The 27,831-nt window shown below is 35.6% G+C and overlaps 1 protein-coding gene across 2 annotated transcripts; it reads right to left on the reverse strand.

The window, feature by feature from the left end:
• Positions 1 to 840: 840 nt before the first annotated feature.
• On the reverse strand, positions 841 to 27,831 carry RpL26 (ribosomal protein L26). Of its 2 annotated transcripts, none has more exons than XM_089087745.1 (4): positions 27,736 to 27,831; positions 13,050 to 13,218; positions 7,308 to 7,448; positions 841 to 1,013 (listed from the first exon to the last, which is right to left on the reverse strand). In XM_089087745.1, exons 2-4 carry the CDS (start codon positions 13,215 to 13,217, stop codon positions 888 to 890), a joined length of 435 nt encoding a protein of 144 aa, XP_088943871.1. In that variant the 5' UTR covers position 13,218; positions 27,736 to 27,831; the 3' UTR covers positions 841 to 887. The 2 variants fall into 2 exon arrangements, with proteins under 2 accessions (XP_088943871.1, XP_088943873.1); XM_089087747.1 differs by lacking the exon at positions 27,736 to 27,831 and adding an exon at positions 27,632 to 27,734.

The following is a 27,831-nucleotide window of genomic DNA, read 5'->3' on the forward strand; positions in this document are numbered from 1 at the left end:
TCCCAATGGCAATAGTTTTATGGCTCCACTTTCGTCTTTTCCTATATTCAAGAACTTTTGAAATCGACGCTAATTAAATTATACAACTGTTATTTTTATCGTTTGCCAAAAATCAAATTGTTAATACTGGTGGAAAGTTTCTTACACAATGGTTCTTTACATCAAGAAACATTTTAGCGACATCCTTAATTTCATTTGTTTTTAATAATGAAGAAGATGCCATAGCTTTTTAAGATAATATTGGCAAACAAACATATGAACGTGAACAGTCCAAGAAGCAAATGGGCTTAGCTCTGGTAAGATTATTCCGAGTTGCTTAGTTATAGTAATTTGTTTAATATGTAGTAATAAGTATGTCACATCTCCTGATCATGAGTGCAGACAGGTTCAAGCTAAAGCCTAGAGTTCAGGAATTTCTCTATGGGAAGTATGAAAAAAGTGCAACAACACATTATTTGAAAAATAGCTGATGAGGACGTTGTTTGTAAGATATTTACTTCAAAAAATTCCTACCACAAGCCCCAAAGGGCCAAATTCGCTTTTCGGAGTAATAAAAAACAATATAAGCAAAACAATAAATCATAAAACTATTTATGTGCACCCGACATGCATCAGTGACACAGGATAATGAGCTGTCGATCAGATGAATTTTGTATGTATGCACGTTTGTGCGTTTCTGCATGAAAATGCACCAGCGAGACATTGAGCCCAATATGTTCTACTTCTTCTTTACCTTGGCAAAAAAAAGAAGCGCAGATACGTACTTCATTTCCACGTATAGCTATAACAAAGCCAAATACACCTAGAACCTTAAACTCTAGAAAAAAGTACAACTAGAAATAGGGGTCCGAATTTTCTTTTATTCAGATAAAAAGCAAAAGGATGTTTTAAGCCGTTTCCATTTGAGCTTCTCCTTTCCCCTTTTCTTTTCCTTTGACAAGGGCACGACCTTCTGCTCGCCTTTCAAGAATGGCCTTCCTGTCCTTGTCTAGCTTCAGTTTGACGATAACCAACTGCAAAAAGATAATACTTGAGATACTAAGTAGAAACACATTAAAATCAATGTCACATCAAAACATAGTCACACATAGGAACACATCAAATCATAGTCTAATATGTGCCTCCTCTTCTAGCACTATTCAAAGAAACTCACTTTTTACCATTTCTTTTTTTAGTGATAAATACTTTTTCTTACACGTTAATTTTCAAATGACAATTTTATTCGTTTCTCAAACCCTTTTTACGTTGCTTGAAATGACCTTGTCTAGACTCCCCGCATATCCATCAGCAAATACTACGCGTTTTTTAAAAATCATTTTTGAGCGGTTTCATTTCATTTATTTTCACATATTCATTTCATGCATCGAATTCTTAAATAATAAACCTTGCCACAAAACCCAAGCCATCATAATTTTAGAAGTACGATAGAGGCATGTTACTTTTTTATTTTTTTAGATAAAGGAACCAAGTTAATATTACTTAGATCACCGTTCCTTTTGTCCAAAATCTACACTTTTCATTACACATTAATTTCTTTCACTTATGTAAATTTTATCGCGCAAAAGAGGAGTATGTTACTAAAGAAATGAAAAACAAGCAAATGCCGTCTTTAACAGAGATGACGCAAGATAGTTTGCATGAATTGGGCCAGTGACACTCAATTTTTTTTTTTGGGGGGGGGGAGGGGGAGGGAGTAGTCTTCCCCTAATGTAATTCCGGAAAGATAACTGGACGAAGTCATTAATCTGCAGATTATCTTAACAAATATTGATATATTTTAATGATCGGCAGATGACATTATACACTATGCCCCAATCTTTTACAAAACCGTCAGACTATTTCCAGCATATCGCCACTGTTACACACACATATATATATACACATATATATATATATATATATATATATGTATATATATATATATATATATATATATGTATATACGATTCCCTCTGAATATCGTTGACCAACGTGGCATCAATGTGGCCATTTGGAATGTTCTGACACTGAACCAACCCAGTTCAAAGCTTCTATTATCAAGAGAATTAAAGAAATTAATTCTTAATCCCCCACAAAGGAAGTCGAGGAAAACGATAAGGATGACTTCTATACCCTTTTAAGTTCTGAGCTCTCGTCTGAGTACCTCCCCATGACTACCTCGTCCTTTCAGGAGATATGAATGTTAGCATTTCAAATCAGTCTAGCCTGTGGGATTTTGCTGTTGGACCCGTAACAGTAGATAGCCTCAACGACAACGGAGAGAGAATGCTGAACTGCTGTCTCGCCCACAATCTTACCGTTGCAAACACATGGTTTCAGAGGCCCAACATAGCCAAGTACACCTGGTATAGCAATAATAGGTCAACAAAGAAGATGTTCGAATACATCATCATACGCCGGCGATGCCTGTCGTCTGTACAGAATTGTCGGACCTACCGAGGCGCCGAACTTGGGAACATTGATCATCGTCTTGTTGACGCCAAAATCAAGCTTCGCTTAAAGGCTACAAAAGCCAGCCAGACGACCTCGGAAAATTGATACCTACCGTATCCAGCAAGACCCCGCTTTGGCTAAACAGTATCAGGTCGAGATATCCAACAGATTCGAGGTTCTTACGCAGTGCGGTGCTAGTGAAGGTGTATGGAAGGTCTCAAAGAGAATGCTCTTGCAGCTGCAGCTTGCGTTACAGGAATGAAGCAGGTTAAAAAAAAAGACTGGATCAGCAACGAGTCCCTCGCCATTATTGATCGCAGACGGGAAGCCCTCCTTCGCAGGGACATGACAGCGTATAGGCAATTAAATAAAGAGCGTAACATCATGCTGAACAAAGAACGTAAGACCTTCATTGACGAAAAAGCACGTGAGCATCAAGAGGTCGCCAAAAAAAGGACATTGAAGCTACATATAAGATCCTCCGTGAGCTCTCGGGTCAATACACTCAAACTACATCTCCGTAACGCCAATGGCGAAAATGTTTACAACCAATCATAGTGCCTTCACCAGTGGGAGCAGCACTTCGAGAAGCTACTAAACTCAGAGCCACCTGACCAAATTGACGACCAGATTACTGCTGCTGCTGACAATACTACACCTGCCCCCGATGGCACTGTATTTGCAGCAAGAAATTAAAGCAGCAGTACGAAAGCTGAAGAACAACAAAGCGCCGGGAGTATATGGCCTGACATCAGAACTACTTAAAATGGCAATCCATCCATAACCCTCTGGCTACAAGTGCTGTTTAATACTGTATGGCGCTCTGAAATCATACCATCAGACTGGAAGACAGGCCTACTTGTGCCAGTCTACAAGAGGAAAGGAAGTAAAGCAGAATGTAATAACTATCGTGGAATAACTCTGCTCTCGGTACTCGGCAAACTCTCACCATGCTGCTCCTCAAGCAGGCAACAAAGTATCTCAATCCCCTTCGTCGCCACCAGCAAGCTGGATTCATGCCTGGTAGGTCCACTACTGAGCAAATTGTCAATCTGTTCAAAGAACTATACAATAAGACCGAAAGTGCTGTCATTGTAAATGGCCAGCTCTCATCACATTTTCAAATTAGAAATGCCGTTCGGCAAGGCTACGCTGCTGCTCCCGAACTCTTCAACTGTATCAAGGACCATGTTCTCAACAAAACACTGCTGGCGCATCCGTTTGGCATCGATTTTGCTAGAAGAGTTCTGTCAGATGTTGACGTCGCTGACGATGTTGCGTTGGTATGGGAAAATCTCGCTGACATCAAAACTGCCCTGGAAACGCTAGCATCTGCTGCATGAAAACTTGGTTTAAATGTAAACTGGACCATGACCAAAATATTGCCTGTGGACAAGACACCATACAGCCCCCTGGCAACTATAGAAGTATGTGGCCAAGATGTAGAGATAGTCAAGCAGTTCACCTACCTTGGTTGAATTGTTTGCTCGAACAGAAATCTAGATGCAGAGATATCAGCAAGGGTGGCAAAGACAAACGCTATTTTCAGCCGCCTACTGAGAACAATATTCCACAAACCCCAGATCAGCCGTCTCACGAAAGCTCGTATCTACTCTGCCTCGGTAGCAAGTGTCGTGTTGTACTCGTCAGAGACTTGGCCTTTGACGCAGTCGCAGATGATGAAGGTAGATGCTGTCCAGACAAACACGTCCGTAAAATCAAACACGTCGGTCCTTTAAATTAACACCCTTGTCCGAACAGCTTGAGTCCCGCTCGCTGCGTTGGCACGGTCATTTACTTCGCCTACTCACTGAAACACCTGCCCGACTTATATTTGACTTCGATCCAACTGTGAACGGATGGAAACGCCCCAGAGGTAGACCCCGAATGAGATGGGTGGATATCATCCGCGATCGACTCACAGCGTGGGGCATTGACCACAGCGAGGTTTCTATCCTCACCAAAAACAGGGCACTCTGGAGACCACTAACGGCGCTGACGTCTGGTTCCCTCTTCGCTAGCGACGCTGCCGAGCAAGAGCTTTAAGTCAAGCAGTCAATTGCCAACTTTTATACACATAAAATTTTAACATCAAGGATCTGTTGACTTGAAATGCTATTTTTAATTGTTGATTGACTAGTAACCAAGTATGGATAAAATGCAAACCATGCTGGCTGCAAATCCAACAAAAAATTTATCTAGCCACTATTTACGACAAATCAGTCATTGGACTAAAGCGAGAATAAAAGTGGCCAGCTCTAGAAAAAAGGACCATTATTCTTGAGCACCGTGGCTACCTTTCATGAGGAGCGGGGAGTGAGGGTCTTATTTTTCCGCAAGTTTTACTCTTTACCTGTTTTGCCCATCAAACTTCAGTATTAATTCTTTTTAAACTAAGTTATCTTGAATTTGGACTAATGTGACAATATTACAACCAGGTAAAAAAAATTTACTTAAAACCTGGGCACAATAGATATACCCTCTGAAACACTTATGTTTATTACTTTAATTTTAATTTTTTTTTTACTGTTGATTGACTAGTAACCGACTATGGGTATAAGGCAACCCATGCTGACTGCAAATCAATTTAAGAAAGCCTCACGTTTGCTTAAAGACATGGCTATCTTTCTGAAGAATGGGGATGAATGACCGTTTAGCTATTTTGCCTGTCAAACTTCAGTAATAACTCTTCTTATAAACTGACCTATCTTAATTTCGGCCAATGTGACAATATTTCAACCAACACATATATCCTCTGAAAAACTTATTACTATATATATACTAGTGCTGTTTATTGCTTATTACCCTTTTTTTGAATTTTTACTGTTGATTAACTAGTAACCGACTATGGGTACAAGGCAACCCATGCTGACTGCAAATTAATCAAACATTCATCTAGCCAGTTTTTACGACGAATCAGTCAGTGGACTAAACCGAGAACAAAAGTGGCCAACTTAAAAAAAAAAGCCTCGCGTTTGCTTATGGCTGTCTTTCTGAGGAGTGGGAAGGAAGGACCGTTTAGCTATTTTGCCTGTCAAACTTCTGTAATAACTCTTCTTATAAACTGAGCTATCTTAATTTCGGCCAATGTGACAATATTTCAACCAACACATATATCCTCTGAAAAACTTATTACTATATATATACTACTGCTGTTTATTGCAAAATTATCGCTTATTACCTTTTTTTTAATTTTTACTGTTGATTGACTAGTAACCGACTATGGGTATAAGGCAACCCCTGCTGACTGCAAATCAACCAAAAATTCATCTAGCCAGTTTTTACGACGAATCAGTCATTGGACTAAACCGAGAACAGAAGTGGCCAACTTTAAAAAAAAGCCTCGCGTTTGCTTATGGCTGTTATGGCTGTCTTTCTGAGGAGTGGGGAAGGAAGGACCGTTTAGCTATTTTGCCTGTCAAACTTCAGTAATAACTCTTCTTATAAACTGAGCTATCTTAATTTCGGCCAATGTGAAAATATTTCAACCAACACATATATCCTCTGAAAAACTTATTACTATATATATACTAGTGCTGTTTATTGCAAAATTATTGATTACCTTTTTTTTTGAATTTTTACTGATGATTAACTAGTAACCGACTATGGGTATAAGGCAACCCCTGCTGACTGCAAATTAACCAAAAATTCATCTAGCCAATTTTTACGACGAATCAGTCATGTGGACTAAACCGAGAACAAAAGTGGCCAACTTTAAAAAAAAGCCTCGCGTTTGCTTATGGCTGTCTTTCTGAGGAGTGGGAAGGAAGGACCGTTTAGCTATTTTGCCTGTCAAACTTCAGTAATAACTCTTCTTATAAACTGAGCTATCTTAATTTCGGCCAATGTGACAATATTTCAGCCAACACATATATCCTCTGAAAAACTTATTACTATATATATACTAGTGCTGTTTATAGCAAAATTATTGCTTATTACCTTTTTTTGAATTTTTACTGTTGATTAACTAGTAACCGACTATGGGTATAAGGCAACCCCTGCTGACTGCAAATTAACCAAAAATTCATCTAGCCAATTTTTACGACGAATCAGTCATTGGACTAATCCGAGAACAAAAGTGGCCAACTTAAAAAAAAGCCTCGAGTTTGCTTATGGCTGTCTTTCTAAAGAGTGGGAAGGAAGGACCGTTTAGCTATTTTGCATATCAAACTTCAGTAATAATTCTTCTTATAAACTGACCTATCTTAATTTCGGCCAATGTGACAATATTTCAACCAACACATATATCCTCTGAAAAACTTATTACTATATATATACTAATGCTGTTTATTGCAAAATTATTGATTACCTTTTTTTTTAATTTTTACTGTTGATTGACTAGTAACCGACTATGGGTATAAGGCAACCCATGCTGACTGCAAATTAATCAAAAATTTATCTAGCCAGTTTTTACGACGAATCAGTCATTGGACTAAATCGAGAACAAAAGTGGCTATCTTTACTGATGAAGTGGAAAGAGGAACAAGGGACAATTTTCCAATTTAATTCCCTAAACTGTAAAAAAAGAACAAAAAGTATTGCTTGATGAAAAACTGAGAAGCTCAAATTTGAAATACAAAAATATCAAAATTGAAACATTACTTGATTACAGAAACTATTAAATAAAACCACAAAACAAAGTGATTTATAAAAAAGAAAACACGAACAACTCATGATTCATTCTTGTCAAACAGTAATCTAAATGAGCTATTTTTCATAAATAATTAAATGCAATATTTGTATTCCATTTTATACATATATATCATTCTCGGCTTTTATTTTACATTCCAAAAGCTGAGTTCTAACTAGTCTATGTTAAGAGGGTTGTATCTGTGCTAACAGAGGAAAAAAGAAAAAAAGAAGAAAAAAATTACCTTGGATGGGTGGATACCCACATGAACTGTGGTACCATTAGTTTTTTCTCGTTGTATCCTTTCAATATAACAGACAAATTTTTTACGGTAGCAAGAAATTACTTTGCCAGTTTGCTGACCTTTGAAGTGACCAGATGTGACCTATAAAAGACAGTGATAGAATTTCAACAGGAAGAACATACCACACAACCAACTTATTCAGGTTTATATCAGTGTTTAATAATTACTCTATAAAAAAATTAATCAAAATGAATCAGCCCTTCAGCCTATACAAGACAGTTGTGAGACCAGATCTTGACTTTGGAACCCGCATTGATGGTCCTTTTTTCAAAGGTGATACGCGGCTGATTGAGGGTGTGCAAAGGAGACCAACCGTGTATCTCTGGGCTTGGAGAGAAACAATATAGTGAAATTTTGACCCCATTTTGACCTTCCGACGCAAGCACAGTGATATGCTACTTGCATATAAATTTGTCAACCAACCCCAAAATAAGCTCTTTACTCAGTTGCACAACGGAAGACAAACATGAGGTCCCTCTAAGAAGCTCCATAAGCCCATAATTAACTGTAGGATTAGTCAAGACTTTTTAGCCAAAGGGCCATCAGTGATTGGAACTGTTTAAGTGAGGAGACAGTGTCTTCATCATCAGCTGAAGTTTTTGAAAGGAGATTCAACAAAGAATGGGAAGCCAAACCTTCAAGATACAACTGGAACTGCCCATCATCTAAATAGCAATGAATATATATGTGTATGTAAAGGAGATGGGCTAGGATGCTGACACTGCTTGTCATACCCAACCAACTCACATACTCTATCAGAAATTGACGTTGTGTGGCAGTGTCTACCCTAAACTACAGAAGAATGATCCGCTTGATGATACCTATCTGAGGTCACTGTTACCAAGCGGGCTTAAATTGCATCTATCCTAGCACTCTTTCAGTCAGAAGGCGTGTCAATGGGCTGTAAACACAGTACATCCATATTTTTTTGTATTTTGTGTAAAATGTTTTAACTGCCATCTCAACAACGGAGCCAAACAGATCTAAAATTGGACACTATTGTTAAATTTTTATAAGCAGCACAGCTCCTTGCCCGTTTCACCATAACAATTAATAAAGAAGAAATTCAGAGACACTCGTGGTTACTACTCCTTAAATTATTCCAAAGATACATTTTCCTTTCTTTCCATCAAAAACCAAACCAGTAGAATATAGATGAGCCACATGAAGCTAAACAGTAGTTCATGCTAATTTAACTAATTAATCAAGTAACTTAAATAAACTCCCGTACTTAACTACTAAGTAAAATAAAATAACTGACAGTACATACTGAAAGTACATACAGTAGCTACTTAAATTACCTAAGAAGTAGTTGAAAGTAAATCACTTAAGTAATTAATTTAAGCAGGTTAATAGTAAATAGCTAGTTGTCAAGCTTGAAGCCTTGGCTATTGCTACCCCATTGAAGTACATTTCGTAAATATAATAATTAAGCTGGTTGTCAGTAACATAAAAGGAGAAAAGATTGCAACTTCACTGATATAGTCAGTTTTTTCAACAGCCAGTATTTTCAGTTGATCTCCAGTAGTATTTATTTTATTTCCAATCAATCTCATAACCAACTTCAACTTATTCTAACTAACATAGAGTTGTCCTAAAAAGTGGCTTTAACTTTCCTTGATCCCTTTTAAGGGATCTCAGTCTTTAATAGTAGATCAAGAGAGGAGCACTCACCCCCGCGTGCTTTTGGTACAGTTTTTATTTGAGCAAACAAATAAAAAGCCCCAATAAGCCAAAATGACGTTCACATTCTTTTTTATTACTGATTTTGTTATTTTTCCCATGTAATCATCAAAACTTATAATTTATTCTGATCAAATTATCAAGAGCTATTTTAGAGTATATTACTATTATTACCTAGTGTTATGTAAGATTAATATTAGTCCAGTAAAAGTACGGTTTGACCAGGACAAAATTGCAACAAAAGGTTTTTTTACACCAAAATGCTCAGAAAAAATCGCTGAACAACATATCCAAAATCCACTAAAATCACCCACTGAGAAAACATTTTGGGGCTGCTTAAAGAGGGTGGAAGGGGGCAAAAAAATAAATTTTTCCATCTTTGACATTTAGGAAGCTTTTTTTACCCTAAAATATTCAAAAAAAAAATCGCTGGACAACATATCCGAAATCTGCGAAAATCGCCTGCCGGAAAAATATTCTACGGCTGCTTAAAGGAAGGGGAAAAAAATCGTTTTTTTCTTTTTTGACGATTAGGAAGCCTTTTTTACACTAAAATGTTCAGAAAGAATCACTGGACAACATATCCGAAATCCGCGGAAATCGCCCACCGGGAAAACCTTCTGGGGCCGCTTAAAGGGGGTGAAAAGGGTGAAATTGTTTTTCGATTTTTTTTTTATTTCTGTACGTTCGGGGACCCGATTCTGGTATAAATCAACTCGCTGAAACCGAAAATGATGTTACTTTTATTGTAACACGCATGTAAACTATAAATAAGATTTTAATAACTCAATCGCAAAAATAAAGGAAATAGCTTTTCTTACGACATGTTAGAAAGATCAGATCAATGGAAGCCTGAAATACATCAAACAGCAACACAGGAAAATCTCGAACGGCAATTTAAAGGAGCAGAGAAGTACCCCACTCTTTGTTACTCCACTAATCGTTGGAAACCTGGTTATCCAAAGAGAATCAACCGTGTGAAGACCAGACTGCAGAAAAAGGGAAACTATAGGCATAGACGCATAGAAACTTGAAAAATAATTCTTATTATCGGCTTCTTTTACAGTTTGAAAAGAAAACATTAAAACGTCTATATATAAATCACAGTTTTGATAATCATTATTTTTAGATCATATAATACTGAGAATCATCATTTCATTAATGAGCACTACAAAAGAGCACAACCACCGTTATTGAAAAACACAAAAATCCTTCTTCTTCTAGAGATGTTGGTTCAGAGTTATTACAGCTTGTTCCCATGCACTCTCCGCAAGCAAGTGTGCAGGGCATGCCATTCTTACGGCAAGTGCACCTGATTTGCATTTGCAGTGGATAATTTGAAGCAGACTTTGGGGAGCTGGTTTCTTCTCCGTCATTACTGGGATATAACTATCAGCAGAGTCGCCATCCCCAGTTCTCCGGTTTCATCGCAGCAGCCTCGCTTTTCCATTCCATTACCAGCATATACACGCAAAAAGAATGGAACTTCGCAGCTGAGGGTGTGGGAGGCATCCGAGTCCATAAAAACCTTAGCGGCCTCACGGAAAGACGGATCGGACCGGTACAATGACAGTCTGACAGATTTACAAATTCCTTGTAATCTCGAAGTGGTGTCACAGCCTAGGACCGCGTGCAGAAATAGAATTGCACCAAACATGTCCCTTAGTTTTTCTTTGATGGAGCAAATATTCCATAGCTTATGTTCGATTGAAGCTTTCGTCTCGGATCTGAAATATAGGCCTTTGTGGGTGGCAGTGACATGATAGAGGAGAAGGATAAGGAGGTCAGTGTTGTTGCCGATAAGACACGTCAACTGAGTTCTTGCACTACGAATGGCCGTGGTTACAATCAGGATATCCGCGTCAGCAGAGGCATGTTGTACCAAACAACCTGCTGAGGACAATTTTTCTCCTATTGCTAGAATAGCTTGTTTGTGCAGTTTTGCAAGAGCTCCTCCTTCTTTCTTGTTAACTTTGTTCTACCAGTGAATTCTGCCACTGGGCACTGTTTACCCCTGGAACGTTTGGGGCGAGCCATACCTTTCATCGAAGGACCATTGTCATATCCATCAAAAACTACCGAAGCTTTTCCAAATCTAGTGGTGACATACTTGAGGTAACTTTCGCAACCTGCGTTTTCAAAACCTAACTGTACCTAGTCCTTAATGGGCCGTATAGACTAGAATATTCAAGTTTCTATGCTTAGTCTCTCTTTTTCTAAAGTCTAGTTTTCACAAGTTTGATTCTCATCAGATAACCAGTTTCCCGACGACTAGCGAAGCAAAAAAAAGAGTGAGGTACTTCTCTGCTCTTTTAAGTTCCAAGATTTTCTTGTATTGCTTTTTGCAGGCTGTTCGAAGTATTTCAGGCGTTCATTGATCTGATCTTTCTGTAGAACTTCGGAAGAAAAGCTACTTCCTTTATTTTGGCAATGGAGTTATTAAAATCTTATTTTTTGTAGTTTAACCTAAGTTAGAGAAGTGTTACAATAAAAGTGATATCATTTTCGGTTTCAGCAAGTTGATTTATACCAGAATCGCGTCTCCGAACGTACCAAATAACAAAAATCGAAAAAAGGATTTTTCACCCCCTTTAAGCAGCCCCAGAAGGTTTTCCCGGCGGGCGATTTTAGCGGATTTCGGATATGTTGTTCAAAGATTTTTTTCTGAGCATTTTAGTGTAAAAAAAGCTTCCAAAATGTCAAAACTGAAAAAGACTATTTTTTTGCCCCCTTCCACCCCCCTTTAAGCAGCCCCAGAAGGCTTTCACGGCGGCAATTTTTAGCAGATTTTGGATATGTTGTCCAGCGATTTTTTCTGAACATTTTAGTGTAAAAAAAAGCCTCCTAAATATCAAAATGAAAAAAAACTATTTTTTTCGCCCCCCTCTACCCCCTTTAAGCAGCCCCAGAAGGTTTTCCCAGCGGGCGATTTTAGTGGATTTTGGACATGTTGTTCAGCAATTTTTTCTGAACATTTTGGTGTAAAAAAACAAAAAAACAAAACACCGTTTGTTGCAATTTTGTCCAGGTTGACCCACTTTTCTCCATACTTTTACTCGACTATATTGTAAGATATGCCATTTATGTTATAGTATTTATGATAGAATTTCTAGGTGATAGATTATACAATAGTTTCACAAGAGATAAGGATAGAAAGCATTAAAGTTTGACTTATCCAGGCATGGAATCTGAAATAGAGGCTATGGATATAATAGCTGAGGACCTGGAAAATACATACAGATGGCATAACATTAAGACACAGCCAAGGAACGAGTATAATAGTAAGATATATAGTATTAATAAGTAAGATACTGATTTTATGAGTATCTTATATAATAGCAAGATACTGCCAAGGGGCACTCTGGACTTGGAAGTGCTTTAATTTCATAAGGGTTTAGTTATATTTTTGCCAAGGCTGCTTGGAATGCTTTTTGCCAAGTCTCTAAGCTCTTCATGAAGAGCTTAGCAGACTTGGTTTTTGGCTGTTATTTCAAAAGTGTAAAAATGTTAGATGCAACCCCTAGACACAACAATAACAATATGCCCTTGAGTTGCTTTGTATCTGATTTTCAGAGGTGGTTTTGGAGGGGGGTTAGCAAATAATAATTTGCTAATTTAAATTTTTTTATTAAAATAAAGTAGAGCGCAGTTAATAAATGAAAAAAATTAGTAAATTATTAATTGATTAAGAAAATAAACTGAACATTAAAAAATAATCAATGATGGTTAAATAACTTAAACAATAAATTATTAATTAATTAATAAATTGAAAATAATTTTGTTAATAAATGAAAATTTTGTTAAAATTTGGCCTTAAAATATTTGTGAGAGGCAGAGGAGCACTAGTCAAGATTTTTCCCCGCACGCAGAAGAGGCCATGGTGTCCTAGGGACAGCATTTTTGTGCTATCTGAAGGTTTTTCAAATTATATTTATATTAATAGTAAAAAATCTTACCCACAACAAAAAATCTTTGAAGTGAAAATAATAAACTATTTACCATAACTTCATCATCCTTCCTGATAGGAATACTCCTAACTCCATATTTGGATCTCAATTCTTTAGAAAGGGGAGATGACATCATCCTTCTCCTAATGTGAGATGGAGCCTGAAAGTGCCTCTTTCGGCTCTTCCTCCTAGATGATGATACATTGGGATTGAGCTTCATCCTGTCAACAAAATCCTTAGTTATTTTATGGTAAAAAGGTCCTATGTTTTAGAAAAAAAAAAAAAAAAGCTACCCAACATGAATGTGCTCAAGAATAGACTGACCACCAAGCATTAAAAATCCTTGGTCTAAAATATTAACAATAACAGAGTTAGAATACAAATTCAAAACAATAAAACAAAACCCATACACACATTATGGATATATTTTAAACTACAATGTATTTATATGACAATTTCAGCAGCAATGGAAGTAGTTAATCATCCCCATTAATGAAATACACTTCATCCTCCATAATAGCATAAAAACATGTTAACATTGAATTGTCAATTTCATCTTAATAAAATGGAGACTGTCTGGTACAGAGCTCAGTCAAAAATGTGACACATTATCAGGGAAGATATTTCAGTGAGTTTTAGTGGACTGACAATTTAAGCAAGATTTCATCATCAGGTTATGTCTATTTTCTTTCAGGTTCACTAGACATAATACTCTGAGACAATCTTCATAAGAAACATACTTGACTCCTAAAATAATTTAGCATACATACAAGCTTATCCCTTTGAGGCAATGAAATGCTTAGGTGCCCTGGTAAGTGTATTCTGCACTTAGCCTAATGTAAGTGCAGACAACAAAACTTGGTTGCTTGGGAAGCATTACAAATCAACAAAATGCAGCAAACAATCATATCAACAAAGCATATTCCTGGACTAGAGCCATAACATGGGAATTTCACTTCAGGTTGCTGTCAACCAAAACACCAAAATTTTAACCTTGTCCTGAACAACAAGGCCAATATCTTCAAACAGGTTGCAATTGACATTATTGAAGTCATGCATCATTGCAGGAACAATCTGTAAAACTGAATGCTGGATCAACTGGGATGATAGAATTCATAGTGAAAGATGTGATAAGTTTTTAGTGAACTCATAAAATCACCAGATATTTCAATTTTGGAGCCCTTATAAATGAAAGCTCCTTGCACAAGAGAAAGTGGCAAAGGGCCATCATCAATATATCCACAAAATGACATGACCATCTCTCCCTGAACCTCTCAACATTCTCCTTTACACTCTAAATGACCAAAATACTGGCTGTTAGCTTTGACACTTTTTTAAATTATCTTTATTGACCTTCTGTTTAATTGTTATTCCCCTAATTACAGTAGCAAACAAGACAATGACATTAGTGTGTTTCATGTGTATAGTTACAGAAGGAGACAAATGGGCAAGGAAAACCAGACACAGCCATTATACAAAAATGGTCATACTTATGAGGGATTTTAAACTGTACTGGAGCTCTTCAAAATCTACACTTAGAGACATTAGTCATATGCAGCAAAGCACTACTGATAACTCATAAAAATTACCAAAATCTCCTGTTCAACCAACACTTTGTACTAGAATAGCATGAACTGTTGCTCTGCATATTTTTTAACTTCAAATCTGATACTCTAAGTAATAACTGACCACAGACCGCACAAGTGACTGCAAGCCAACAGAGCTGCAACTGCTTTCAACTGTCACACCCATGGAAATTTCTATGATAAAACAAGAGGATGTAGTGCACAAACACAAGTTTAGACCATGAAATGTCTAGAATACAGAACAGTTGGTTGTGAAAACCTTGTAAAATCATCACAACGACAGATCAGAAGCAAGTAGGACAAATCATAGCCAGGTAATTACAGTTTATGCTGGCCATTGGGGCACAGTCTCTCCTCTGTTGATTTTCTCTTGGAAGGGTGTCCAGTAAATCCTTCCATCTAGATTACTACCTTCATTTATCTCCTTTACATGACACGTTTTATCAACAATAGACTAGTTATTGACAGCTCCTGGAGTTTGAAGGTGTTCTGATAGATTATTCACTGTGATATGTATGATTGAAAGTGCTAAATTGTCACAGTTTTTCCGATCATGGTTTACATTTTTTAAGCTAAGGTGTTCTACCGATAACTCAGTGTAAGTTAGACTGGTCCATGTTTCAGCTACATGAAAGTAAATAGGAATATATTTAGCAAATATATTTTAAACAACATTGACAACATATTTTCCATGCCTTTGGAAAATATTAAAGAGATTGACAACTGTGCTGAAAGCCATACCACTATGATATGTCAGAACTAAATTGCAATACCGAAAAAAAAAACCATCATTCTAAACAAGTATCCATGATACTGGACCCCAAAACAAAACAAATTAAGACAAAATTAAAGAAGAGCATATAAAAAATGTTCATGTAATTGAGGAAAATTACAATTCTATGAAAACGGACTATATGAATGAAATTAAAAAGTAAAAATTTGAAGATTCAAAGATATTTTATAAAGATATAGGTAGCTTAGATCCCTGAAGTACAATACATAAAATATGTTTTAATATGTATTTAAAAAATATGTTCTACCTGCCTCTCTTTAGTAGCTCCTGTTTATATTTTAAAAGATAATTTAAAGTTTGAATGTTAACACAAAAGACTGAAATTGGAGAATCTACATTCACCACTGATTGTCCAAAATTCTTCTTTTTCTCTCCTTGGATTTAGTCAGCTTTTTCAGTTTTATTGGTGACATGTTAGGTTTAAAACATATTTCTGAGATTTATAATCTAATTTAACCTAACATACCTTTAACTTTTACTATCAAACCATGCATAAGACTGACAAAGCTGGCTGATTCCAAGCAGTCAAAAAAGATTTTTGGGCATTCACCAGTGAATGCTGACATTTACCAGATTTTGGTCTTTCACTGTAACATGTACACAGAACTGTGCCAGGAAACTGGAGAAGTTTTCTTTGACAAATGGTTTACCCCTGATGACTGCTCAGTTGAAACTTCTCAACAATGCCAGATTTGAGGTCAAGTCAAATCTGCATTATCTAACAACTGAGATACATCATCACCAATACTTGATACATAACAAGATGCTATTAATTTTCTCAAACCATTGAAAGCTCTTGGCTTAGATGGTGTTGCCAATATGGGTATAAAGAAATCCACATCTTAGGTCCCACTTTACTTAAAATATATAATGCATGTTTGAATATCAAGTATTTTCCAAAGAATTGAAAAAAATAAATTAATTAAATTGTAGTAATTCCTAAGCAAGGGAGAATTAATGATGGTTTACCCTCTTCATATCAGCCAATTAGCTTCATACCAGTCTTTTGAAAAGTATTTAATAGAATCTTATTGTATATTTTAAATGACTTAAAAGTATTACTAAGGACTTGATTTCTAAAAACCAGTTGGGATTTGCTATATCAACTGTGGATGCCCTTAACATGCATGTCAAAAGAGGAATAATTTTACACTGTTTCCTTGTTGATATCAAAGGTGATTTCAACGGTGGCTGGCGTTTACCCTCCTGGCAATTACCCCCCTGAAAAATATGGCTTTCCAAATTTATAATTTGGGCTATATATTTGCACATAAGGGGAGGGGGCAGGGGAGGTTAAGTATTTGGACAGTTTGAAGTCAGAAAAAAAATCTTTCTAGGTATATGGATAATAAAAATTACAGAAGAATAGCAAGGTATCTGTAAATTTTGTAAGCTAAAAAAATAAATAAATCCCAATATAAAGTAAATGTAACATTTCATTTAAGGGTTTCTTCTAAGTATTAACTGTTTTTTTCAATGACCATTTTCCAAGTATTAAGTACTATTATTAGGGTTAATGTAGTGTTTCATTTAAGTGTTTTATGATGATTGCTCATCAAAGTTTATGTTATTTGTGCCTTTAATTTATGTTATTTTACTGTGTTCATGACTGTATATTTGGTTTTAAAATACATTATCTATCTATCTATCTAATATGCAGAACAATTGTACCAAACACATTTTGCATACAGACCCGCTATAATTTACCCCCCCCCCCCGAATGTACAAATCTATGGCACGAATTTATTTCTAAAGTAATAAAGAAACTAACAAAAAAATGGTATGTTCTCGAATTTTACACAGCGTAAACTTGAGTGAGTGGTGCATAATACACAAGTATCAAAATTCCTTCCCCCTGCAGAAAAAAACTTAAATCAAATTCTCAATTTTGGAAAGCCTTACTTTTCCATGGGGGGTATTTTCCAGGGGAGGGGGGGGGGGGTAAACGACTAGAACCACCTTCAACAATGCATGGCACCCAAGATTGTAAAGAAGTTGTGTGAATTAGGCTGCCCCACTCCTCTAGTTATTTTGATTAAAAACCATCTATCAAATCAATCAGTTTCTTATGGTGATAAAGCTGATAATGCAACTCATGTCCTTTGAAAATTGTGCCTACAAGAAAGAATACTCTCTCTGTTTAACAGTTATTAATCTGGATTATTTGCTTCATTCAGAATTACCAACATGCTGCTCATTACAAGTTTATACTGATGATATCTCCATAACAACATCTTGTTAAGACATGAAAATCTTAGGGTCATACAGCCAAAGAGGTATTTACACTATTAGAAAAATGGTCCAATAAACATAAATTAAATTTTGATGTTAATACATGCAAAGCTATCATCATTACAAAGAGAAACTTCCCAGATCAATCTTCAGTCTTCAAGTCATAAGAGTATAAATAAATGATTAAGTAAGATACTTTGGCTTAATTTCAGATTAAAAAAAAAACTGCTTTGGAATAACCATGTTGAAAGTAAAGAAAAGTCACCAGGCATTATTCAACAAAATTGAATCCCCCATTTTATATGCAATACATGTATAGTTTTCAGTGCTGAATAAAATGAAAATTTAAAAAAAGTTAGTTTCTGTCCAAAGACTTTCTATAGTTTTAGTTTCCAAAGCTTTTACTATCCACTAAAATGAGACAATAGCAGCTTTAGCAGGACGCCTTCCTATTGACTTTAGATCCAAAAAGCTCTCACCAGATATCTAAAAAGAGGAAGGCCTGATTATTGGCCACCCCTGAATAATTTAAATAGCCATAAATAAGCCATAAATTGAATGAAAATACATATTACATAATACAATATAAACAATACAAATACATTTTTGGATCAAAATGCTCATTTTATTTGTGCCATTCAAACCTGGGACTGGCATCTTTCTAGCATTATTGATAAACTTGATTACGTCACAAGTAAGGTAGCAGAGACTCCTGCTGTAGTGAAAGAGTGTTGTGATGGAGTACAGAGCAAGATTTTAAGCTGTATAAATAAAGAAAAACTTAATGATAAATCTTGGCCTCTGCTGAATAGCAAGTCAGAAACAGTGGGTCTTGTAGTAGATTCACCGCCACAAGATTGTCATGATCCGTGATTAAAGCGTGAACCTTTTCTGAAATTGTTGGATGGAGCTGATGGTATAGTGCGGATTTCACTTTCTAAGGAATCAGGAACCCAGCAACCAAAATGGGTCATTCATACAGAAAGACAAAATGCCAAAAACTTGAAAGCCTGTTTGAATGAAAAGGTTGGTAAAACTGAGGTTTGCAAATCAAGAGTTGTCGGTTTATTATCACGATTGGACTTCCTGATCGATCCAGAGAGTGCGTGTGCTCCTAACCAAGGTATTGAAGAGATACAGTGCATCAGTGTTTCGAAATCATATTGTGTATACTTCCGTTCGGCGATAGCTAAGTCTCATTATTTGCATCATGGGATTCACATTGGCTACAAACATTTCTTGCTTACTGATTATAAGTTTTTACTGCAAATGTGCTACAAATGCAGGTCGCTAGAGCATATATCATTGGTTGTCTCAAGTGTCTTGGTAGTGGACACTCTCATTCTCGGAACAACCCTTGCCAGAATGAACATTGTTGCTTCCATTGTGGATCTCCTGAGCATACTGGATTCAGCTTTTGCTGCAAAGGGTTGACCAAAAAAGTTGCAAAGAATAAAAAATGATTAGTTCAAAGTTATTTGAGAGAATATTCTAGTTTCAGTGTTTGCTGTTAATCGTTATTTTGTTGCCATTTGAATCCCAGGGATTATCGTTTTCTCATGCTATTTACCAACAAATTATCATACTATTGATTCAGATTTTGATTTCAGTTTTGCATTTTTAGAATTATTGCAATTTGTGGCAAAAGTTCCAGCAGATTTCCAGTGGCTTATTTGCAGGGATTTTAATTGCCACCTTGCTATTTCTGATGTCTGCAGCTCTGCTCTTTTATCTTTGTGTTTGGTTTTCACTATAGTTTTAAAAGATGCAGAGTTTATGTATGTCCATAATTCTGGTTCTTGCTCTAATCTAGACCATGTGCTTGTTTCAAATGCAGCGTTATTGCCACAGCCTGTTCATGTTGGATATGCCTATTAGGGACCATTTTTACCTTTCTTTTCATTTAAATATTCAATTCCATCTTTTAAAATTATCCATTGTTCTAGTCAAATAGTAAATAAAATGATCTGGGATTGTGAAAAAATGTGCAAAGATCATGAAGAATCAGTTGCTCTTTTAGCTAAAATAATTCTAAATTATTCTAAGGATGTTGATCAAATTGATATTGATCTATTTTACCTTGAAATTGTTCATAGTTCAAAAGTTGGGGCTAATAAAGCATTTACAACTGATTCTTTCCATTGTGGATCTTGTGTTTTAGGTTGTAACCTTAACCCGATTTTAAAGCAAAGCCAAAAGAATTCATCTCAAAATTGTTACCTTTGGAATTGCACAGGAAAACCACAATCTGGACCATTTTATGATGGTATGAAATTAACTAAACGCGTTTTTTGGGCTGAGTTGCGTTTGCATAATGAAATTATAAAACATGAAATTGGTTCAAGGATTACTAGTGATAAGAATGAGCTTTGGAGTTTGATTAATTCTAGATGTTGTAATAATAATTTTTCACCAGATTCTAATAGTTCTCTGAAGCTAGAGGATTGGATAACTCATTATAATCAAGTTTTTTCATCCAGTGATGCAGCAGTTGAATCACGGCTTGTCTTTATTATCAGAAGAAATTTCAAAGCCCTGCCCAAATAGTAAAATACCTGTTTCTGTTGAAGATGTAATGGCAGCAATTAAAGCTCTAAAAAGTAAGCATTCTTTTGATCATGATGGCATACATTCAAACCATATAAAATGGGCATCCCCCAAAGCAATCCTTCTTCTTGCTACTCTTTTTACTACTATTCTTCCTTCTAGAGTTCTTCCAACTAGCTTTTCTTGTGCTACCACTTCACCCCTTTCAAAAAAAGGAGGGAATACAAATCAATGTTCTGATTACAGGCCGATTACTGTTTTGTGCCAGATTAGCAAAGTTTTTGAGTTAGTTTTATTAAAGTATCTGGAGTCTTGTAACCGAGGTCTGAATCCAATTGGGTTCCATAACGGGCTAAGCATGAATGTTGCTCATACCCTCCTTTCAAGAATAATAACCTTTTGTAAGCAATGGGATAGTTTATAAACTTGCGTCAGATTTTGCGGCGGCATATGATTCAATTATCTATTCTTGGGCTATGACTGCGCTTCTGAAGAATAATGTCCCACTACCAGTAGTTTTGGTTTTAAAAAAGTGGTATGGCTCCTCTCATATTTGTATCAAGTGGAAGAATCAGTTTAGTGATTATAATGTTAAGTTATGTATGCTGAGGCAAGGAAGCATTATTTCTCCTTGGATTTTCAATATTACTGTTTTGGGGCTATTTGATCAAATTCAGTTGACTTTTACTTATGGTAAAGGTTATGTTCTGCCGTGGATTGCTTACGCAGATGATTTACTCCTTTTGTGTTGATCACTTCAGTCACTTCAACAATATATAGATTTTTAAGCAAAGGTTTTTAGTGAGCATGGACTTCGTTTTTGCCCTGAAAAGGGTCAGTTTTTAATTCTTGGTCCTAAGGCTAATGATCTCATTAATTAAGAAATTTCTGTTCATATTTATGATAGTATTTTAAAACCTTTGGAATCTTTTTTATATGTTGGTGTGCCTTATGGACCAACTTTAGCTCTATGCCATGCTTCTATTTCTAAAGCAGTTAAAAACAGAATAGCATCTAGTTTTGGGGCAGTAATTTGTCTTCGCGATCTTCTTTCTCGGAAATCACTGGCTCGGGTATATAATACTGTTGCTTTGCCTCAGATTTCAGTTTTTTCATTGCATCTCCCATTTTTTAGAATTAGTAATATTGCACATGTAAAAACCACATTTTTTAATTTTGCTAACTTCCTTTGCTGCTTTTCTAAATCTGAAGCAAATACTTTTTTAATGAATACATATAAAATAAAAAACCCTGTTGATGTTTTGGAGAATAAGCAAAAGAAATTTTTATCCAAATTACCTATTTTTTCTCACAATTCATATAAAGCTGCGCATGAAACTTAATTATTTTTTATATTTATTTATTAATTATTGAATGAAGTGTTAATTTGAGTGGTAAGTTTGATTGAAGGCCTTTGCGTACTTGTTGTTATATAGTTTAAAAGAATTTTAAGGCCTGTTGATAAACAGTTTTTTTTTTAATTTTTACTCTTTGTATTCAGAGGAAATAAAAAGTTTGAACTGAATTGAATTAAACTGACTCTCAAGTAAAATATGCATTTTGTAATTCCTTTTCTAGTCCAAATATCATACATGAAATTTGGAAAACCTTATGCAAACACCTATATATATAAGTGGTATGAGTTATTCTGCCAAGATGTTAAGCCCTAGACCCTTCAATTTTTATCTGATCACATCGACCTTCAAGTTGTAAGAACTTCTTCTCATTATAAACTGACACAAGTTGTTACTGGTCACTGTGAACTGAACTCATTTTTATTTAGAATTACAGTAGTCTTGCTAATCTGGACCCTGCTAGTCCGGACATCTGGTTGATCTGGACTGATGTACAAAAAAAAGTGCTGTTAAGAGGCAAAAATCTAGGAGCATCCATGTGCTCTTAGTTCTTGGAAGTCTTTCTTCCTGTGTTCACCATATTTGTTAATCGGTAATGCGTCACTCTTAGGGTTGCTGTGTTTTGTTCCCTTCAGTCTATAGATACTGCTCCTAGTGACAGGTTCTTGTGCTGGTGTTTAATATTTTTATTCAGTACATACGCATTTTAGCATGGTGGAAATGGATAAAAAACGTAAAAAAGTAACTTTATCAATAGAACAAAAACTCCAAGCTTATAGATGCTGGCAAATCAGTGACTAAAATTGCGCAAGATTTCAGAGTGGGAAAACAACCATTTCTGATTGGAAAAAAATCAGAGAGACATTGAAGATTTTTGCACAAAAATGGTGAGTAAGGACAGCCTTGATAACAGAAACAAGTTGAAGAAATCCAAATTTGAAACTTTAAATGAGGCTTTGTACATTTGGTTTTGCCAACAATGTGAGCAAGGCGTTCCAATTTCGGGCATCACATTACAAGCTATTGCTCAAAAAATGAACAAAAAATTACAAGGCAATCCTGGTTTAGCTGCAACTGTGGGATGGTTGTCTTGATAGAAAGCTTGACATGGTATTTGTGAAGCAAGTGTAAGTGGTGAAATCTTGTCTGGCAATAATATTGCAAGTGAGGACTTTATGACAAAATTAAAAAAATTGTTAAAGATGAAGACCTGAAGCCTTGTCAAGTGTTTAATGCAGATGAAATGGGTTTAAATTACAAAATGCTTCCAAAAAAAACATTAGCCTCAAAGCTGGATTCTTCAGCCAAAGGCCATAAGGTAAAGAAAGAGTATTTTTGCTTCCCTGTAGTAATGCTTCTGGAGATTTGAAAATTCCACTTCTGATTTATAGGCAAATTTGCTAATCCTAGGACTCTTAAAGGTCTTAATAAAAATATATTTCCACCTCAATACACTTCACAAAAATTGGCATGGATGGACAGAAAATTTTCAGATCTTGGTTTTATGAAAAATTTGTTCCTACAACAAAATCATTTTTAAGAGAGAAACCTTTCAGCAAAAGCTGTGTTGTTAATGGTGAAATTTTTATGAAATTTCCCCCCCAAATGTGACAGCTCTGATTCAACCTATGGATTGAGGGGATAAAATGGCATTACAGGAATAAATTAATCACGTCTCTTTTGGAGCAGCAAGAAACAGACCCATCAACAAGCTCAATGGATCATCTTAAAAAGGTTACCATAAAGACTGTAATTTACTTAGCTGCAGAAGCACAGGAAGAAATCAAGCCAACAACACTTCAAAAAGGCTGGAACCAATTGTGGCCCCACTTTTCACTAGAAAATCAGGAGCAAGAGGAGTCTCAACCAACTTCACAAGAGCTTGTACAAGTGTTTCAACAGTTGGAGGGTAATGCCAACACAGATCAGAATGATATATTAGAATGGATAGACAATGATAACAATATTGGTCATGAAATTTCAAGCAAGGATGATATCATAGAGGCCTGCACTTCAAGCACAGCAAATGAAATTGTGGACAGTTTGGATGGTGAATTTTGAAAAAAAAAAAAAAAAAAAAAAAAAAAAAAAAAAAAAAAATCCCAGTATAAAGTAAATGTAATGTTTCCTTTAAGTGTTTTTTACAATGACAGTTTTTTCCAAGTATTAAGTACTATTATTAGGTTACTGTGGTATTTCATTTAAGTGTTTTATGATGATTGCTGATCAAAGTTTATTTTATTTGTGCCTTTCATTTATGTTATTTTACCATGTTCATGGTTGGCTTTAAAATACACTTATCTATCTATCTAATATGCAGAATACTTGTAACAACCACATTTTGCATGTAGACCCACTATACATTAACCCCCCCCACCCCCTAATATGCAAATCTATAGCCCAAATTTATTTCTAAAGTAACAAAGTAACTAACAAAAAACTGGTGTATTCTCAAATTTTACAGTTTAAACTTGAGTGAGTGGCACATAATACACAAGTACCAAAATTCCCTCACCCTACAGAAATAAAAAAAAAACTCAAAATAAAATTCTCCAATTTGGAAAGTCTTATTTTCCACAGGGGGTATTTTCTGGGGGAGGGTGTGAGAGGGGGAGAGTAATTGCTTAGAACCAGCTACTCCATAGGAAATACAGGGTAAAATTGGTGTCTTAGAGTTGCCCTGTAGCTACAAGACCAGTTGAGCATTTCTTTTTAAGCATCACTTACAGCTTGTAACAAAGATTTTAATAATGCCGATTTCCCTTGGCTTTAAAAAGCTATTGCCCCTTGATTTTGAGTTTCACTAACTGAATTAAAATTCTGGTTTATCCCTCTGGGAATCTTATGCATATGGTGATAGTTCGGCAATAGGGCAGTGCCTGATTTCGAATATCCATTTTGTACATAAAAATATATATAAAAAAAATAAATAAATAAAATTCACATTTATTTAAGAGTAAAATCATATTAGTCATTTTTTCCTACATTTAAACCACAGGTTATATAATTATCCAGTATGATCTTTCCCTATCTCACCCATTATAAAAACCCGGACCGAGGTGCAAGTGCTCCAGAGAACATTTTTGCAGATATAAACATAAGCAGCATTAGATCTTTTCACGGCTAGACAAAGAATCATCAGCTACAGAACAAGTACTGACAAAACCACTTGGCCACCTCAACCAATAAGTGGACAATAAGTGCCGAAATAAGTGGGAGGAGCTTTTTGTTTGCACCAAGAATGAAGAGCCAGAAATCATCTGCGGTAAACTTACTGGTATATTATATAAACTGTGATTTAAACCTAAGAAATGTTACCCTAACTGCCTTGCATATTTAAATAACTGCACTCCAGCACATTCCTCATATCATATAAATGTTATTTTTCATTTATTTATAAAAGTACCAAATACAAGTAAATAAGAACTTTGTAACACTTTGATTAGCTAAGCACTGGGTAATAATAGAAGAACATTCAGTCACTTTCACAGTCATTAAGACTGTCTTCAACAGGATTTGCTTACAAATCTAGCTCCTCTCATTCAGACTTATATTCTGGTTCAAGTGACCTTGCCTGTTCTGAAGCCCACCCACAAGTAATCAGAGCATAAAAAAAAGCATCAAGTGGTATGTTCACTTTATTCCTAAATCAATAACATGAACTGCCAAAAATTTACCCATTAATGTTGATTTTATATTAATTAGAAAAAAAAGTTACATATGGAAAACAGTAAAATTCTATTTTAGCTACTTTCAGCTATCTTGGAAAGCAGTAAGGTTAGGAAAATGAAACTTTCAGGGATGGGTCTACAGGCTAAAGTATGTCCCAGGGAGGTATTTTGAAGTACCTACCTCCATTCCTTCTCTCTCTAGAGGGTCCTGAAATTTGCCTACATGACATTTCTACCTATTGAAATTTTCACAAAACAACATTTTACCTTAATTTTCAGTTATCAGTTTCTTTTATTCTGGCTTTAAGGGCTAGGCATATGTAGCTGATTTCAGGAACTGATTTCAGCAAGGGTGTATTCCATGTTCAGTGATTATAATTATTGATGCTAAGAGGCCAAGCTTAGTGATGTTTTTTGATGATTAATCATCATTAATTATGATTAATTTACAATAATCATTAAATATGATTAATTACATGCTTAAAGCTATAAAACCCTAGTACATTCCTTGTCTAGAACATAATTAATCATGATTAATCACCAAAAAACATCACTAAGCCCTGCCTCTTAGCATCATTAATTAGAATCACTCAACATAGAATACACCCTTGCTGAAATTGGCTCCTGATATCAGCTATGTATGCCTATACCTTTAGTTCTGAAAATGCAATGCCTTTTATTTGAGGAGAATTTTAAGTCATATCAATGTTATTTTTTTCAAAATTTAGAAAATGTATTTGCATGTTGGTAAATATTTAACAAATCATATTATTGAGGGTAAAATTCAACTTTAGTTACTTTTGGCTATCTTGGAAAGGGGTTGGGTTAGGAAAATGAAACTTTCAGAGATGGATCTACATGCTAAGGTATGTCCTGGGAAGGTACTTTGAAGTAAGCTTAAAAATTTTCCCATGACATAAATTGTCCTCTAAAGTTGATTCTGATGTTTGTAGCACTCATGTCTTAGCCCTTGCTCTATCCAATATAATAATCATTTTTGTCAGAAATGAATTTTACCCGGTTGGGTTAAATTTTATTTCTGATTTAAATGAGACGTAAGTTTAAACTCCCCCCTAATGTGCAAATATATACCCTGAATTGGTATATGTAGGGGTGGGGGCTAGCATTCATTTCCAACAAAAATGATTAGGCCTATTATATTTGTAAAGAGCATAAAAAAAGGCATTGAGTGGTATATTCACTTTAGTTGTAACTCAATAATATGATTTGGTCAATATTTAACTGCATGTCTTTAAAACCTTATACACTGGGATTAAGCAAAGTTGTGAAGCTGAAAACAATTTTGTTGCACTTCATTTAAGCAGAAGATCCATTTTGAAAGGTTTCCCTTTGATAACACACAAATTGGTAAAATTCTACTTTAGCTACTTTTGACTATCTTAGAAAGTGGTTAGGTTAAGAAAATGAAACTTTCAGGGATGAGTCTACAGGCTAAAGTATGTCCCGGGAAGGTATTTTGAAGTACTGACCTCCACTCCTTCTCCTCTAGAGGGTCCTGACCTTTGATGACCTTTAAAAATCTGTGAGTTATAGAAGTGAAACCTTGCAAAATAGATCTTCTGATTAAATGAAGCATAACAAAATTGTTTTCAGCTTCACAACTTTGCTCAATCTCAATTTATAAGGTTTTACAGATATGCAAATACTTTTCCTAAATTTTGGAATTAAAACATTGAAATGGCTTAAAATTCTGCTCAAATAACTAAAATTGTATTTTCAGAGCTAAAGCCAGAGAGAAAGAAACTGATAACTGAAAATTAAGGTAAAATGTTGTTTTGTCAAAATTTCAATGGGTATAGACCTTTCATGTAGGTAAATTTCAGGACGCTCTAGAGGGAGAAGGAGTGGAGGTAGGTGCTTCAAAATACCTTCCCAGGACATTCTTTGGCCTGTAAACCCATACCTGAAAGTTTCATTTTCCTAACCTAAACCCATTCCAAGATGGCCAAAAGTAGCTAAAGTAGAATTTTACCCACAAATTTTTAAAGGTCATCAGAGGTCAGGACCATCTAGAGGGAGAAAGAGTGGAGGGAGGTACTTCAAAATACCTTCCCAGGGCATACTTTTGCCTGTAGACCCATCCCTGAGAGTGTCATTTCCCTAACCTAACCCCTTTCCAAGATAGCCAAGTCACTAAAACAAAATTTTACCATGAAAATCTTGTGGAGAATATATAAAGCAGGCTAGTTGCTTCACCATTAGGCAGATGTGGGGTAAGAAAAGAAAAGCATCTAATAGAATAAATTAAGTATTCTGTAAGTTTTAGTTCCAAAGCTACTTTTCAGAATCTTACAGCTTTTCCATTAGAGGGGGCAAACCACTAAGTAGAACTGTCAAAATAACCTAGAAAAGCTATCTAAGTTAGAAAGAAGTACCAGCTCTTTTTTAGCCCAAGGTACACATTGCTCATTTTTTTCTTGCTGATTTACCTTCAAACATCCACCACATTATCGTGGAAAATAACCTTTTAAACCAAATACTGAATGAACTTGTAACGATTAAGTAAGATAAATTAACGGATTTTAATACCCACTTCTTTTTATTTTAACCTTAGTGGTTGCTGTTGTGTCACGAATTTGTAAAGCCGCGTTTCGGTTCAGAAGTGAGTTGTCAAACAATCGGCATGTCG

Source organism: Artemia sp. Qi Xiang Cuo, chromosome 4 (genome assembly GCF_049724085.1).
Source record: "Artemia sp. Qi Xiang Cuo chromosome 4, ASM4972408v1, whole genome shotgun sequence".
NCBI classification, from domain to species: Eukaryota; Metazoa; Arthropoda; class Branchiopoda; order Anostraca; family Artemiidae; genus Artemia; species Artemia sp. Qi Xiang Cuo.